Genomic DNA, 16,992 nt, shown 5'->3' with positions numbered 1-16,992 from the left:
TGACAAGGCAGCTAGACAGGAGAAGGTTGTATTAGAATAAAGGAGAAGTAATGTTTTATTGGTTTTTTTTTTCATACAGTGCCATTGTCTCCTTTACAGAAAAGGGGGGATCCATATACAACTGACTAGCCAAATATCAGATGTGCAATACCATTCAGATTGACTTTTAATCCATACCTTGAGTGAACGTCTGGATGGTGTTGCACACCACATATTTGGCAAGAGAGATTAGTTATATTAAACCCAGGCTATGGGCAGGTACACTTGGACAAGACATCTAATTTGGAGAGAGTTGTGATTTTTTTTAAAGCCCTTACAAGTACAGGTATAGGATCCCTTATCCGGAAACCCGATATCCAGAAAGCTCCAAATTACGGAATGGCCGTCTCCCATAGACTCCATTTTATCCAAATAATCCAAAGTTTTAAAAATGATTTTCTTTTTCTCGTTAATAATAAAACAGTAGCTTGTACTTGATCCCAACTAAGATATAATTAATCCTTATTAGAAGCAAAACCACCTATTGGGTTTATTTAATGTTTAAATGAATTTCTAGTAGACTTAAGCATGAAGACCCAAATTATGGAAAAATCCGTTATCCGGAAAACCCCAGGTCCCGAGCATTCTGGATAAAAGGTCCCATACCTGTATTTTAAATTAAGGACGGACTCTGTCCTATTAGGTTTATGTATGATAACTGAATTTAATGCAGTTCTCTTAAAAACATAAACAAAATAAACAACCCTTTTCTTCTCCTCTACTCGCCACAACTATACAACGCTTTTTAAACATATTGTGAGTTTAAAGGTTACACAAGGTATAAATGTTATAGACTGAGAAAGCACAATAAACTTGTCACATTTATAAAATATCCATGTCAACTTGCCTTCCTTCAGGAAAACCTTGTGTTTGTGTAGAAAACTCACGTTTCCAAATAGAAATAGTAAGTTAAAGTATTATAAGGTATTGACACTAGATCCCAGTTTAGCATTTTACTTTTATGTCTTTAAAGTGTTATGTAGCAGTCTGTTACAGCAGATATCTTACAATGCTTACAATGAGGAAAACGCATAGTATCTAAATCACATGAAATAACTGGCATTATCTTGTGCTTTTTATTTACTGGGAAAAAGAGGAGCTGCTGCATCAAGAACATTTACCATTTATTGGAACAAAAAGGGAAGACTTTGTAGAGGCACATTCATTACATGCAAACATTTTACTAAAGAACAAGGGAACTCTTCATAGTTGTAAAGGAATGTGCATAGCTGTGAAACCCTCGGAGCTTTCCTGTTGACATGCAGATAAAATCAGAACGAATAGGAAAGCATTAAAAGGTAATATTAACTGAAATAACCATACTGGGAAGTAACAGATAGTCAACAGGGACATTAATAAAATATTTTCATTGATTAGGAAAACAACCTCTCACACACACAAAAAGTCCATTTTATTGCAGAGCTGAAGACATTTAACAATTGTAATTGCATTTTCCATTACTGTTAATACAGCTACTGATTATATGTCTATCTGTGGAGTTTGACTTTGCAAAATTGGAAAAAAAGCAGGCATGCTTCACTGGAACAGTTCTCATATAAAAAGCAAAAATAGTTCATATGTATTGTACCTCAGGGGAAAGTAAAATCTTTAAAAAAAATGTTTTTTTGGTGACTTGCAGAGGCTTGTTAAAGTGTTTATGATGGCTGTGATCTTATCGGAAAAAGGCAGCTAGCAACCACTTGCCATCCTATTTGCATGGCAAATGTGTTGTCTTTGGCAAATGCTTCTAATAGAAACTGGGTATCAATCTGGAATGCTGCATAAACACATTCTGGAGACAAGTTTACAAGTATCATTGATCAATTCATCCATTCAAAGGAATATCATTTAGGCTTCATGGATGGGGTTTGATTGCTGTAAATATCACTGTGAGTATTGTCACAAACAAAATATTTCCATTTCCAATTCCAATCAGCCTTATTTTACCTTTAACAACTTTGCCCCAAATTAAGTGCACCCAAAACAATCTGAATGCATTGCTTAATAACAGAAAGGCAAAGAAAATCTTCTGCACTATAGCTATCCACAATTCCAATCCATGAGTTGATTGTGGAGAAAACCATTAGTTAATTGTGCTCTTCTAGCAGAATCTAGGACTGAAATCTTGTTCCTCAAACAATATACTCAAGCTGATTTTTTTCACTTTCCAAGTGCCCTTGGCCTGCCCTAAGACTCGGTTAAGCTTCAGTTTCTCTTTACTGCTACACTGCAAGATGGAGTGATGTCAAACACCCACTTCTCCCCGTCAGCCTATTTAAAACAAGATAACTGCTCTCCTGGAGGATTCTGCTGCAAGAACTGATAGGAGCTCCGTGTTTCTAAACTCCTACTAGCACATTCTGGTGGAGAAACCACCTTTTTCTGCATTTTCTCATAATTACATGATAAAAATGGTGCTGTGCTTAATAAAATGGTTACAGCACATGGAGGGGGTACTGTTGACTGCTGCTGACATTTAGCAGTGAACTAAATGCCCTTATTTACCTGTCAGAGCTTCTGTTAATAGTAGGGATGCACCGAATTCAGGATTCGGTTCTGGATTCGGCCAGGATTTAGCCTTTTTCAGAAGGATTTGGCCAAATCCTTCTGCACGGCTGAACCGAATCTGAATCTTAATTTGCATATGCAAATTAGGGGCTTGGAGGGAAATTGTGTGACTAATCATTACAAAACAAGGAAGTAAAAAATGTTTTCCCCTTCCCACCCCTAATTTGTATATGCAAATTAGGATTCAGATTTGCTATTTGCCTGAATCTTTTGGATAATCTAAAACTTGTGGATTCGGTGCATCACTAATTAATATCCAAAAAGGGCTTGACTGTTGCTGTGCTGGCTGCTTCTGCAAGCACATGATGATTCATAATGAACAAAAACTTTAATTCATTTAGCAGGGGGTTTTTTTGCTATTTTTTGTGAATATCATTTGAAAATCTACACCATAAAATGACATGTATGAGCTAGGTTAGATATAGCCAACTTGCAGCCCCCCAGAACTACAATGGCCAGCATTGTAACCACTAAAAGGGCATGCTGGGAGTTACTTAAGAACAACATTTGGAGGCTCTCTAGTTTCCAGTTCATTCTTCATCTTTAGAAAATGTTATTGCTTTCCAACTGGTTGTTCAACTGCTGAAAATCAGGATGATGAAAAATCTCTTGCTATTCAAGCAGTTTAACATATTGTTAATAATATTTGTAAACCTGATGCCTGAGTCTACTAGAAAAATGATAATATTTTTTATGACTGGTTCATTTTATAGCACAATATATGATTTATTGGATGTATTTATGGAGCCTATCATACCATAAATGTCAAACTGCATGTGGACATGGTTGTCAAATAACATTCAAAGGGGAAAAAAAGAAAGCTAGAAACAGTGAAACCACAAAGAAGCCCAATTAATAAGACCTGCACAGGGTATTGATTTGATTCACTATTTGAGAGGCTCCTGCTGTGTTACTATATATGAGAGGATGCTAAAGCGGCACTGTATCTAAGGGCATAATTCTATGGTACAATGTCTGAGAAGTAGGGATGCACCAAATCCACTATTTTGGATTCGGCCGGACCCCCAAATCCTTTGTGAAAGATTTGGCCGAATACCGAACTGTATCTGAACCCTAATTCGCATATGCAAATCAGTGCGGCTAAATGTTTTACTTCTTTGTTTTGTGACCAAAAGTCACATGATCTTAAGGATTCTGATTCGGCTCAGCCAAGCACAAGGATTCAGCTGAATCCTGCTGAAAACGGACGAATCCTGACCGAATACCGAACCGAATCCTGGATTCTGTGCATCCCTACCGAGAAGGCAATCTTATCATACGGTACCAGAAAAGTTAATGTTGTAATAGTTTCTGAAAGGGCCATGCTCCGATACTTTATGAGAAAAAGATCATGCTCTGATACTGTGTCTGTGACAGCAATTATGTTATTTTGTTTCACAAGGTAAATGCTGTGGAACGTAAGACATCTTAATTAGCATTTACAGGTCATAACTTAACACATATATATCACACTCAGCAGTAATATAACGTTTTCTGTCGCATGGTACATTCTGAATGTACTTTGATTGTTCAATAAATTGTATGCAATAATGAAAGTAATGTCATTACTTGTATACTGACGGCTGAAGGTACCTGAGAAACAGTCTGCACATACCTATCATTGATGCTTCTGTTCAGGCAGAGATTCAGGGAAGTGAGGTGCTGGCACTGCTTTACAATCTCCATTACAGTCTCATTGTCCAGTTCAGTGATATGGCGAAGGTCAAGACTTGAAAGGTGCTTGAGCTAAAGAAGAAAGTAAATTTTTCACCATTTTAGACACAAATTTGGTTTAACATTGGGGCTATAGGGTTTATTTTCAAAAAAGAAATTAGAAAACGCTTATTACTGGCAGACAGGATACATTTATACAGAGGAATTTCCAGCCAAGACATTCATGAAAGCTTCATGATCCAGTTATCCAGTAACACTAATCTGTTTCCTCTGGAACTATTGACCACTGTTCTTCCAATCCCCAATACTGTCAGGAGGCCAGTTATGTGGCCATGCCAGAATGAGAGACAGGCATTAAGAGAGCCATTTCAGTGCAACTGTAATGAGCCTAGATGGATAAAAGTCAAGACTCAAACCAAAACCAAATCTTCATCTCAGTCTCCATTAAACCACTAGAATGTGCCAGACTGGAGAAAAAGCTAAATCTTGTATCAGCAGACAATGGTCTGACACACTTTCACAGAAGAATGTTCTTAAGTTATCCCATATAGGGTCTGGGTTCCAGTTATCCCAGCTTTCCGTATGTGCACCTGTTTACATTGTACAATGAAAGGGAAAATACTGATTGTTGCTTTAAAGGGATACTGTCATGGGAAAAAAAAAATTTCAAAATGAATCGATTAATAGTGCTGCTCCAGCAGAATTTTGCGCTGAAATCCATTTCTCAAAAGAGCAAACAGATTTTTTTATATTCAATTTTGAAATCTGACATGGGGCTAGACATATTGTCAATTTCCCAGCTGCCCCAAGTCATGTGACTTGTGCTCTGATAAACTTCAATTGCTCTTTACTGCTGTACTGCAAGTTGGAGTGATATCATCCCCTCCCTTTCCCCCCCAGCAGCCAAACAAAAGAACAATGGGAAGGTACCCAGATAACAGCTGCCTGGTAGATCTAAGAACGACACTCAATAGTAAAAACCCATGTCCCACTGAGACACATTCATTTACATTGAGAAGGAAAAACATCAGCCTGCCAGAAAGCATTTCTCTCCTAAAGTGCAGGCACAAGTCACATGACCAGGGGCAGCTGGGAAATTGACAAAATGTCTAGCCCCATGTCAGATTTCAAAATTGAATATAAAAAAATCTGTTTGCTCTTTTGAGAAATGGATTTCAGTGCAGAATTCTGCTGGAGTAGCACTATTAACTGATGCGTTTTGGAAAAAACATGTTTTCCGATGACAGGATCCCTTTAAAGAGCAAGTCAACCCAAAAATAAAAATGTGCCTAATAAAAAAAAAACAATTCTAAGCATATTTCCAATAAACATTTATTAGAGATTTGCAGTGCTTTTGTTACAGGTATGGCATCCGTTATCCAAAAAATGAAGGGAAGGCCATTTCCCTTAGACTCTACTTTATCTAAATAATCCAAATTTTTAAAAATGATTTCCTTTTTTCTCTGTAATAATAAAATAGTACTTTCTACTTGATCCAAACTAAGATATAATTAATCCTTATTTCAAGCAAAGCCAGCCTATTGGGTTTATTTAATGTTTACATGATTTTTTAGTAGACGTGAGCTATAAATATCCATTATATGGAAAACCCCAGGTCCTGATCATTCTGGATAACAGGTTCCATACCTGTATTTGCAAAAAAAAAATTTTGCTATGGAAAGCAGCACTTGCTTTACTCCTGGTTGCTACTTTTTAAACATCGTTGCAAAAGTCTTAGTTCCCCAGCAAAGTCAGGTCTATTACTCAGCTGCCTTTTCTTAAATTGTACCAACAGTCTCGGCCACCAGGGCAGAGAAAAGAAAGGGACACTGCTTTCAATAGCAACACATATACAAATTAACTTTAAAACCATAGAACATACAGTATGTAACCAAAGTTGCTTAGAATGATATTTTCTTTTATAATACAATTTTTGTTTTAGCTCACCTCTCTCAGTATTGCCATGAATAATACGAATGCAGTGAAAAATAATAAATAACACACCTGCCTTTTTTTCTGGAAAACAGTGATTAAATTGATGTTTCCTGACCAGTGGTTTAAATCATGATTTGAATCAAATTCACCCTGCTTAGTTATCAGTCTTTGTTTGCTGTGCTGACAGGGTTATGCACTGTCACCAGCCTACTGGAGGGTGGGAAACAATTGTCATGCTGGTACTGAACATGTCTTGCTTCGTGCTCTGATTAAGAGATATGCTGATCTTCAGTATCTGTCTATTGAAATAACATCACTTCTAAAGCAGAGGTTGTCAAACTTTTTTTTTAAAGCATGACCCCCTTAAACATTTATGAGGTTCACAACATTATGGGGGTTATTTATTAAAGTCTGAATTCAAAAAAAATTTATTTTTTAGTGGAAAAAAAACCCCTAATTTTTCAAGATGTATTATACCCCGAGGATGGAAAAAGTCTGAATCCGAAAATCCTCCATCTCAGACCTGCTGAGGTTGTTTATAAGTCAATGGGAGAGGTCCATATACAATTTGGACGTTTCTGTGGTCTGCACTGGATTTAACCCTAAAATCCAACTATTTCGGCCAAAAATCCGAAACATTCCGACTTTTTGGGAAAAAGCACCAAAAAAAATCAGAAAAAATTGTACTATTCAAATTCTTGTTTGCTTTTATCGAGTTTGTTCCGATCCAATGAAATCGTGCTTTTTTAATAATAAATAAGGTCCAATCGTGGATTCTAGTTTGTTAATAATGCTAAAGGGATAAGAACTGTACTGTACTATACCATGCTTCTCATCCTTGTAGCAATTAACTGCTGTAGAGATGGCATTCCCATAATTCAGACCTTTCTGGATAAATGATTTCTGGATAACAGCTCCCATACCTGTATTACCATATGACAGGTGTGATTACATGACATATCATTGTAAGGGACAATGTTATATTTGTTGACTAAGGATATTGACTACAGGAAGAAAAGCTGTCCACTGTGTTTTTTGGAATCCCAAACATGCAAAAATGCCTTGCAATGGCCCCTATGAGAATCTCCTGAAAGTGCTTATAGCCCCAGCAAGCAGTGTCTATACACAAGAAATAGACTGAACACGGTGGTAGTGGGTGGTTGCAAAAGAATCCAAAGCAATATCTGATATGGGAGCTTGTTATCAGTAAGCTGATATCGATAGAGAGAACTACAACAGGGCGTGGATATGAACTATGACAAATATCAAAACATGCTCTCCTCTAAAATATTTAAACTTGTGTTTTGGCCATTGTTTTCACAATGTTTTTAATGTGCCATTATGTCTCGTATGGGATACAGGAACAGATTATACGCACTAACAGTATAATTAGGTCATACATACATACATTATTTGTGCCTATTGTTTGTTAGAATATTCATTAAATGGCAGAATGTTCCTATTGTGTGTTAGAATATTCATTAAATAGTTGAATGTAGGTTTACAGAGATTTATAATTTCCCCAATGGGCCTCGAGAGAGAGAGCGAGAGAGCGAGAGAGAGAGAGAGAGAGCGAGAATACAGTGTGTAAATTAACTAGATATTTACTGATTGCAGCTAGTAACTAACCGACAAGTATAGTAGGTCTATGAAGTTATAACCTACTACTTCCCTATGTGATAGTCTTATACTACTGATAGTGAGATAATTAAATAATCATCACTTGAATAATAACTGTTTGATATTGGAAATGTGTATTCGGAACAGAAACACTAGGAAATCCTACATAATAGTCATGGCAGATGGGCATTTTATTGCTGTGTTCACCTCAGGGATAAAAGCAGCAGTCAAAACAACCATTTCCAACAGTAACCAGTTTCCATTTATTAAGAAATGAGCTGGCTGTGAAAGGTGTTTGCAAAGTCAGGCTTGGTTTTACTAGGAAAAGCAACAATTTTCCCAGTGTAATATCACTTGGTGTTTGGCAAGTAAAATTTTGGATTATTTGATCATAATGGAGTCTATGGCAGACGGCCTTTCCATAATTCGGAACTTTCTGGATAACAGGTTTCCGGATAACGGATCCCATACCTGTATAACAAAAAGCAGCCTTACACGTTTTGTACCCAAAGGGGCACTTAATCATTAAGAGCCCCTTTCGGCACAAAATGCGTAAGGTAAGGTAACTATGAAGTAAGAATTTTCTGGAAACCTCCGCTAAGCTGAAAGTCTGGGGCATGAGTACCCGGACCCCCCAGGTATTTTGGTGAGTTCACCCTACTAAGAATGATTGGATTCTTATTTAAATATCAGAAGCCTAACCACATTCTGTCTGTAACTTAATGTGCTCCTATCTTTATTCTACCCTGAAAGATGAAAGTGAATGTCTCTCGGTTGGTCCCACAGCACATTTCCTCCACTAATAACACTATTCGTAAATTTAGCTGAACAAAAAGATGGTTCCAAAAAAAACAAGTAAATATGCATATTTATTTTGTACATGTGTATTAGGATTTTTATATACACTTGACAAGTTAATTTTGTGATAGTGTTTGTAATCTCATTCTATAGACAATAAAATGAATTCAGTGGTTTGAGACTGTACTCTGTACTTTTCCCTCTCCTTCTCCAAGAAAATGTTTTGTAAGGTTCATAAAAATTTATTTGGTACTTCAAGAGATAGGGAATAATATAAATCTGCTGTTCAGATGGAAATCGTTTTCTTAAGAACATGATAAACAATGTTGTATAGGATGCATTTCAATTAAGCAGTAGGGCGCTGTAGTCACCAGAAAATAAACATATGAATTATAAAACAGAACATTTAAATGTAACGGTAATAAACAGAACTTTGAAAGCAAAGGCTATAATCCTTAGGGTAAACATGCTGTCCCAAAACATCTACAGAAAGCTGGTTATGTATTGTAATTGCAAAAGGCATTATGAAAGGTGAAATTAATTTAAAAATGATTAGATGCTGTAACACAAAAGTGCACAGACACAAATATGGGGCGCTCACCTCCCAGAAAAAACACTGTTGTTGTGTCAGGTGCTGAACTGGAAGACCCAATCCTGTCCTAGGGTCACATGAGTACATCAAAGAAATCACCAGCAGCACACTGTTGAACTTGCAAAAAAGCTCAAGTGCAGAATTTATTTAGCCCATAGTATACAAAAATCCTTTTTGTATGCTATGGGCTAAATAAATTCTGCACTTGAAAACTTTTGCAAGTTCAACAGTGTGCTGCTGGTGATTTCTTTGATGTAACACAAAAGTGCAACTGTCATTGCTACCAACAGTTAAACATTTATTATAGTTAAATAAATATTAAGTGGCCAGAGTTGACTAAGGGGCAGATTTATTAAGGGTCAACTTAAAGATTAGAATTTTCTAATTGTTTTTATGTTCAAAACTGTCAAATTCAACTAGAAAATTATCCAAACTCGCTTCGAGTTTTAAAAATTTCAAATTCGATTTTCGAGATTACTATTCGCCACCTAAAACCGTAATTCATGTATAAGTCAATGGGAGAGAACCAGTGACCAATTTGGAGATGTTTGTAGCATTTATTGGTCGAATTCGAATCTTATTTCATTCGATTTTTCGGGTCGGTAATATTGCATATTCAATTTTTTTAATAAATGACCCCCCCCAATCAAATTTCGAGTAAAAAAAAAAAACAAAACTCATGAATTCGAAATTCAACCCTTGATAAATGTGCCTGTAAGTCTCAGACTTGCAGCATTTCTGAAATATAAATGAAAGCATTCTGAGATACAGGTTATATCAGCGGAGGGCTAATTGTTTGGATGACTGATTCAGTTCATACAGATACTTACTTTGGTAAGATTGATAACTCCCTCGGACGTAACAGAACAACCCATGAAGCCAACATACTGCAGACCTGGGCAGTGCTCAGCAAAAGCTTTTACAGATTCATCCGACACCTGGACAGGTAGAAGAAATCCACAGTTAGAGACCATGCAATAATTTCTTTGGCAGAGATCAATAACATAATGGGGTGTAACATTAACTTTTTTAATATCAACTAACATTGCACTGTACAGAGACTATGACAAACTAGGCTGCAATTTGTATATTTGCAGAATTTGTAGTATTACAGTTTAGTGTTCATATTTAGAATATGGGCAATATCAGTGGCCAAACCACAGACATAAAAAAAAAAGTATTATAGTTTAGAGTTCATATTTAAACAGAATCATTTTATTCAACATAAGATATATTGCAAATACTTTGGTTTATTTTATTTATAATATGGACAATGTCAGTAGACAAACTCCAGACATAAAGCAAATCCTTGAAGCATAGATCTCCAACGCTACCTTTTGTATTTTCCTTTTCTCATAAACTATTTCTTTCTGGAGAAATCCTACCTTTTCACAGTTAATCAAATATGAATCCAAATGGCATTGCTGTAAGTGACTACAGTGAGTGAGACATAGTTGCCATTGGTTGTATTTTTTCCCATACTATTAATGGCAGCAGTTCAAGACCCAGGCCCAGAATGCAAATTAGGGGTGGGAAGGGGAAAACATTATTTACTTCCTTGTTTTGTGGCAAAAAGCGATTTCCCTCCTATCCCTAATTTGCATATGCAAATTCAGATTCTGTTCGGCTTGGCAGAAGGATTCGGCGAATCCTGCTGAAAAAGGCAGAGTCCTGGCCAATTCCTCAACCGAATCCTGGATTCAATGCATCCCTAACATTGACATTATGCCAGTCCAATATGGGTGCATGTTTCCACAGTGGAAGGTATTTGGTCATGTAACATCATCTTATGGTACTGGTTTAGGACAACAAGTAAACAACAGGCCATTCCATAATCCTTTTGAAATCAGGATCTCTCAGAATGAATACCAGGATTTACTCCAACCATTAATAATTCATTATAGATTTCATAAATGCTTATTGAAGACCATGAGAAGGACATGCTGGCATTGAATATGCTTAGCAAGGTTAATCAGCAAGAGCAGTCTGCTTCAAACTGGAAAGCAAAAGTCTGTACTGCCGCAGGCGAGACAGTTTTTAACCCTGAGAAAACCCTGTGAAAAGTAGCTGATGCAGCAATTCTGGACCTGCCTCATGAAGAAATGGAGATGGAGCTAGCCTTGAGTGAAAGGCCACTTGTGAGATCACAAGCACATATAATCTGAGATTGAAAAAAAGGGTGGTATGTACGTACATGTGAGTGTGAAATTATGAATGGTAAGAAAATTAGAATCTAAAAATGATCACTACAGATGCCCTCGATGTAATCGTTCCATGTTGGTTGGACCTAGTCCAAACTTAGCAGTTACAGGACCAAAACCTTTGCATTTATCTCTAAAGTGATAGTACTCACATTACAGCTTGATCCAGCCATGGCATGGCTGGGAAATATCAACTGACCAGTAAATTCTACAGAAAGCAGAAGTTTACTACAGCTACGGAACAAGTCCAATGCACCTTCTCTTAGAGGACTGGGAAAAATTCATTAAGAGCCTTGCCACACCACAAAGCTAACTTTGTCTCTAGAGGTTGTACAGACAAGTTCATAATGTGCGGTTACTATCCGTTCTCAAGTCAGTCACCAATAGTCCCCATGTTCTGTAATGTGTTAGGTAGTGATCCCTAACCAGTGGTTAGTAAGCAACATGTTGCTCACCAAACAATTGGATGTTGCTCTCAGTGGCCTCAAAGGAGGTGCTCCTTTTTGAATTCCAGGCTTGGAGGAAAGTTTTGGTTGCATAAAAAACAGATGTACTGCCAAACTGAGCCTTCTGTATGCTGCCAGTGCACATAGAGACTACCATATAGCCAAGAACAGCCCTTATTTGGCATCTCCATGGACTTTTTTCATGCTTGTGTTGCTCTTTTTACATTTGAATGCGACTCACAGGTTAAAAAAGTTTGGGGAACCCTGTGTAATAAAATAGAGGCTGATTTAATTATAATCAAGTTGGGGTTTTTTTGTGAAAAAAAAACAAGTACACAGAAAAACACATGCACAGGAAAAACAAGCATTTTCTGAAAGCTCGAATAGTCGGGTTTTATTAAAGTAAAAAACTGGAAAAAGTTGGCAGAAAAAAAGCTGCCGAGGTTGAATATAAGTCTACGGGAACATTTTCAACAACAATTAATTTTTCTATTTTCCCTGTTTATTAAAACATCTGAGTTTTCTAGCCTCATTGAAAATGAATGGAACAATGTGATTCTCACTTCCATTGCAAAATGTGTAATAATGTAGCTTTGCAATATTTTCATTAAAGCCCATAAGTGGTAACCCCTGCCGATTGACAATTCCAAGCCTGTATTTAGTAGGCTAGTTTCCTTTGTTGCCATTGCAAGGCAGGCCCCAGAACTGCTCTAGTGTCACTAATACAAGTAAAGAGAAAAAACAACCAATACAAAAGACAATCAAACAGCTGTATCCATGTTGTTACACTGACATATTCTAAGTACAAATCACAAAGCAAATAAAGTGTTTGTTCTGCTGGTAATAAAGACAAATATGAGGAATAGCAATAAAAACAAAAATATAATCAACATGCCAAATGGCAATAAAATCAATTTATGTTGTGCGGCTGAATAACAGTCATAAGCAAATCAGTATCACAACTGACATTTTCATTAAAGAAACAAGGCAATGATCATACATTTTAGCCAATTAAACATGTGACATCTGCACACGTTTTTTTTTTTTTTTTAACATTCTGGGTGCCACACAGAATTGTAATGCATTGTCTCTCACATTATTTCTTTGGGTGTGTATGGGTCTTGAAAAAAAATGGCACATTAAGGAGACCCAAATATACACTTTGACGGTTAATAAATGCATATTCTCAATCACTTAATTTAAAGAATTCTGCAAAAACTAAACACAGTCAGAAGTGTTATACCATATGTTTTTTTAGTAATATCCATATGGTTGCCAGTTATTAAAATTGCAAGCTTTAGATTGTGCTCCCTAGATGGCCCAGCAGAGCATGGTGATTGGCTGCCAGTGTTTCACTGGATTTAGGAGCAGATGTTTGTTCAATGCCCAGCACAGCTGTAGGAGTGGAAACACTGTTCTTGTTGTTTAAGTGTTTCAATTGGTCACTGATAAAACTATAAATGTATTAAGGGGGTTTTGAAAAGAAGGAGAGTATTACCACAAAGCACCTGCACTGTTAATGTTATAATGTTATAAGCATACTTATATATATATATATATATATCTGATTTAAATACAAAACTAGTGATGCACCAAATCCAGGATTTGGTTCAGCATTCAGCTTTTTTCAGCCGGATTTGGATTCAGAGAAATCTACTTGCCTGGTCGAACTAAATCTGAATCCTTAAAATCACGTGACTTTTCATCACACAAACAAGTGTTAAAAAAATATTTGTAACTGTGCAGCAACACATAGTTCTCTTTAGGGTTCGGATTTGGTTTGATATTTGGAAGAAGGATTCACAAAGGATTTAGCCAAATCCCCAAATAGTGGATTCAGTGCTTCCTGAAACAAAGTGGTGTAAATATAATACAACAAACCCCCGGGCGAAGGGCGGGTGTAACTCGAGGTCTACTGTACTGTAGTCCCCTTCATCGTTCCGATAAAGTTTACTACCCGCTGCGTTTAAGCTATCAGCAGGTGGCCAAACAGGACAGGGGGTGGGAGCAGGGGAACTGCTAAAGGAGCGTACCACTGTCAACATCCAGTGGCACTATTGGGATCTCCAAATAAACATATCACTCTTTCAAGTAATGGCCTTCACTTTCTAAATACAGATTATGTGAACATTGAATTGAATTATAACACTAGCCATCTTCTTAAATTTCTGTAAGCGGTGTTATCAATGGAAATGGGTAATTAATGCACACATAGGGTGAATTTTGACACTAAAATGCACTTGAGGGTTTTCATGCCAAAATGTATCCTCATGTACAAAGTGACAGGCAAATATACCGTTGAAAAATAAAAAGTCCAGTTGCTTTAGACTTAACAATCCTAGATACTTCAGTTATTAGTATACCCCTTCAAGAACACATTTTTGTTAAGAGACCCCTTATCTAAGACAGCAAATCAGTGCTACTTCAAATTTCATTCTACCTTCAATCTGGGCTTGAAGCCTTCAGGCTATGTTCAGCAGGTACTGCTTGGTGTTCCACAGTATTGAGACCACTGGCCTATGCTGTATATGTAAAGTAAAGGTAAAGTATCTAATAGATATTAAGCCAAGGACCAATCAGGTGTAAGTGTGAAAAGGGTATTAAAACATCTAGATTAAGCATTTAAATTATTAATGCACAAAAGTCAAATACAAAAATGACCCAGTCAACAAGGTCATTGACGTTCATAACTAATTATAGAACAAAGATCATTAATGTCCATTATGAAATCTGATGAAATGTGATCGCCAGACTGACCTTGATTGACTTTTGCTCATTGTGTCTAAAGTGATGTTGGTCTTGCTGTGTAAAAATGATACAGACAAAGATTTATGGGAGGTATGGGCTAAATTCTTGTGAATGGGAAAGACACTGACCTGAAACTAATGGCTTAAACATTTATTACCTATTAAAAAGATATATGAATACTTATGTACAGCTTATGTATAGTTGTATCTACTGTCTTTTGTGACTACTGTTCTGCTTTATTTTACTGTGTAAATACAGGTATGGGACCTGTTATCCAGAATTCTCGGGACCTGGGGTTTTCCGGATAATTGTTCTTTCCGTAATTTGGAATTTCATACCTATATTCTACTAGAGATCATGTAAACATTAAATAAGCCCAATAGGCTGGTTTTGCTTCCAATAAGGATTAATTATATCTTCTTGGGATCAAGTACAAGGTACTGTTTTATTATTACAGAAAAAAAGGAAATCATTTTTAAAAATTTGGATTATTTGGATAAAATGGAGTCTATGGGAGACGGCCTTTCCATAATTTGGAGCTTTCTAGGTTTGCGGATAACAGATCCTTTATCTGTATTAATATTTTTTCACACAAATGGCAAATAGTAATAAAACAAATATGCAAGTCAATAGCATCATAACATATTAGCCACTAATTAATTACAATATTCCATATTTTATATGGGTTATATATCGATCCGTCTTTTGGCAGTCTTATTCCGCAATCCATATTTTTTCATATTTTTGTATAATTTGAAACATTACAAGGTGGCCTTCTGTCAATCTATTTTTCAAGTTTATAAAGTGACTCCGACCAATTAAGATTGGCTTGCATACCCAAAATCACAAACTGAGTTAAGGGAACTCTTATCTTGAAACATGTTTTTTTTCTGAAAAAACCCACCCATCAGTTCCGCTTCCTGCTTTATCAAGGTTGTGCAGGCGAGTCGCCACCACTTAACACATTGCCCTGTAGGCTAGGAACCAATCAGCAGGTAGGCTTACTTGATAGGGAACTAAAGTATGTCTTTGCTAGTGTGACTGTAGGGCTATGATTGGCTCTCCTTCTCCTATTGTGCCTCTGGCAGGGGCTATTAGATCTACAGGGTGCTCTGATAAGAGGCCATTTTTAGAATCAATGATCATTTTTAGCTCAGAGTAAAACCAGCACCCTATATTATTCATTACTGCCTACATGATTGGAGGGGTTTTTAGTTATATTATAGGTCTCCTTTCTTCCAGAAGTATTGGGAAAGCGGTTTAAAGTTCCTCTTACAAAATCATTATCATTTCAAGAGGTGGGCTGACAATTATTTTAAAGATTAACGGACCAGTAACCTCAAAAAAAAAATTTTAAAAAATTTAAAAAAACACCAAGACAAATTAAACTTTATATCGCAAAGTCTTTATTAGGAAATAACTTACCGAAACTCTGCGATCACAATCCATCGTTCGGCACTCGATTTCTCCTCCCTGCATTCCTTATAGGAGATAGGAGCCAGGGAGCAGAAATCGAGTGCCGCACGATGGAGCGTCACCAAGTCGGAAGCGGAGTTTCGGTTAATTATTTCTTATTAAAGGCTTTGCGATTTGAAAGTTTAATATGTCTTGGTGTTTTTTTTTCAATGTATACTAACGATTTTTTTTTTTTTTTAAATGTTGATGTTACTGATCCTTCAACATCCCTACTTTGTGGTAGCATACTTTTTGATAACAAATTTAACTATTAGATAATTTTATCACAGCAAACAGTATTTAAACTATGCAATTCTGAGCAATCTTTTATTTTGATTTTAATTAAAATAACATTAATATATGTATTGGGTAAGGATGCACCAAATCCAGGATTCGGTTGGGCCAAGATTCTGCCTTTTTCAGCAGGATTCGGCCGAATCCTTTTGCCCGGCCAAACCAAATTCTTATCTGCATATGCATATTAGGGGTGGGAAGGAAATACATGACTTTTTGTCACAAAACAAGGAAGTAAAAAATGTTTTCCCCTTCCCAACCCTAATTTGCAATGCAAATTCGGATTTGGTTCGGTATTCGGCAGTATAATTAGGTGTGTTCCCGTTCCTAAGATTTTTCATAGAGCTCTCAAACCCCTCAGGTTGTGTAGAGTGGAGGACACATAAATAAGGTATTAGCGTGAACATTATGGCATTATAACTTGATGTTAGAAAGTGGTAGTATGCACCACATGGCATGTGCAAATCCAACTAAAAACAGACGTTGCTTTCTTTCTCTCTCATTAAACTTCCAAAAAACTCATCACCTGAAAGGTCTGGAATAAATATGATTTTTTTTAAACCTTCAAGGCCATCTATTGTTAGCTACTCCAAACACAAAGTTTACCCTGCTCCCTTGGAAG

The 16,992-nt window shown here is 36.6% G+C and overlaps 1 protein-coding gene across 1 annotated transcript in view; it reads right to left on the bottom strand.

The window, feature by feature from the left end:
• fbxl17.L (F-box and leucine-rich repeat protein 17 L homeolog) overlaps nt 1-16,992 on the bottom strand; it is a 357,109-nt gene that overhangs the window by 269,064 nt on the left and 71,053 nt on the right. The window contains 2 exon segments of the mRNA NM_001127772.1: nt 4,223-4,353; nt 10,057-10,164. Coding sequence (NP_001121244.1) covers nt 4,223-4,353; nt 10,057-10,164 — 239 coding nt within the window.

Source organism: Xenopus laevis, chromosome 1L (assembly GCF_017654675.1).
Source record: "Xenopus laevis strain J_2021 chromosome 1L, Xenopus_laevis_v10.1, whole genome shotgun sequence".
NCBI classification, from domain to species: domain Eukaryota; kingdom Metazoa; phylum Chordata; class Amphibia; order Anura; family Pipidae; genus Xenopus; species Xenopus laevis.
The sequence above is the reverse complement of the archived record's forward strand: the minus strand, read 5'-3'. Positions and strand labels throughout refer to the sequence as shown.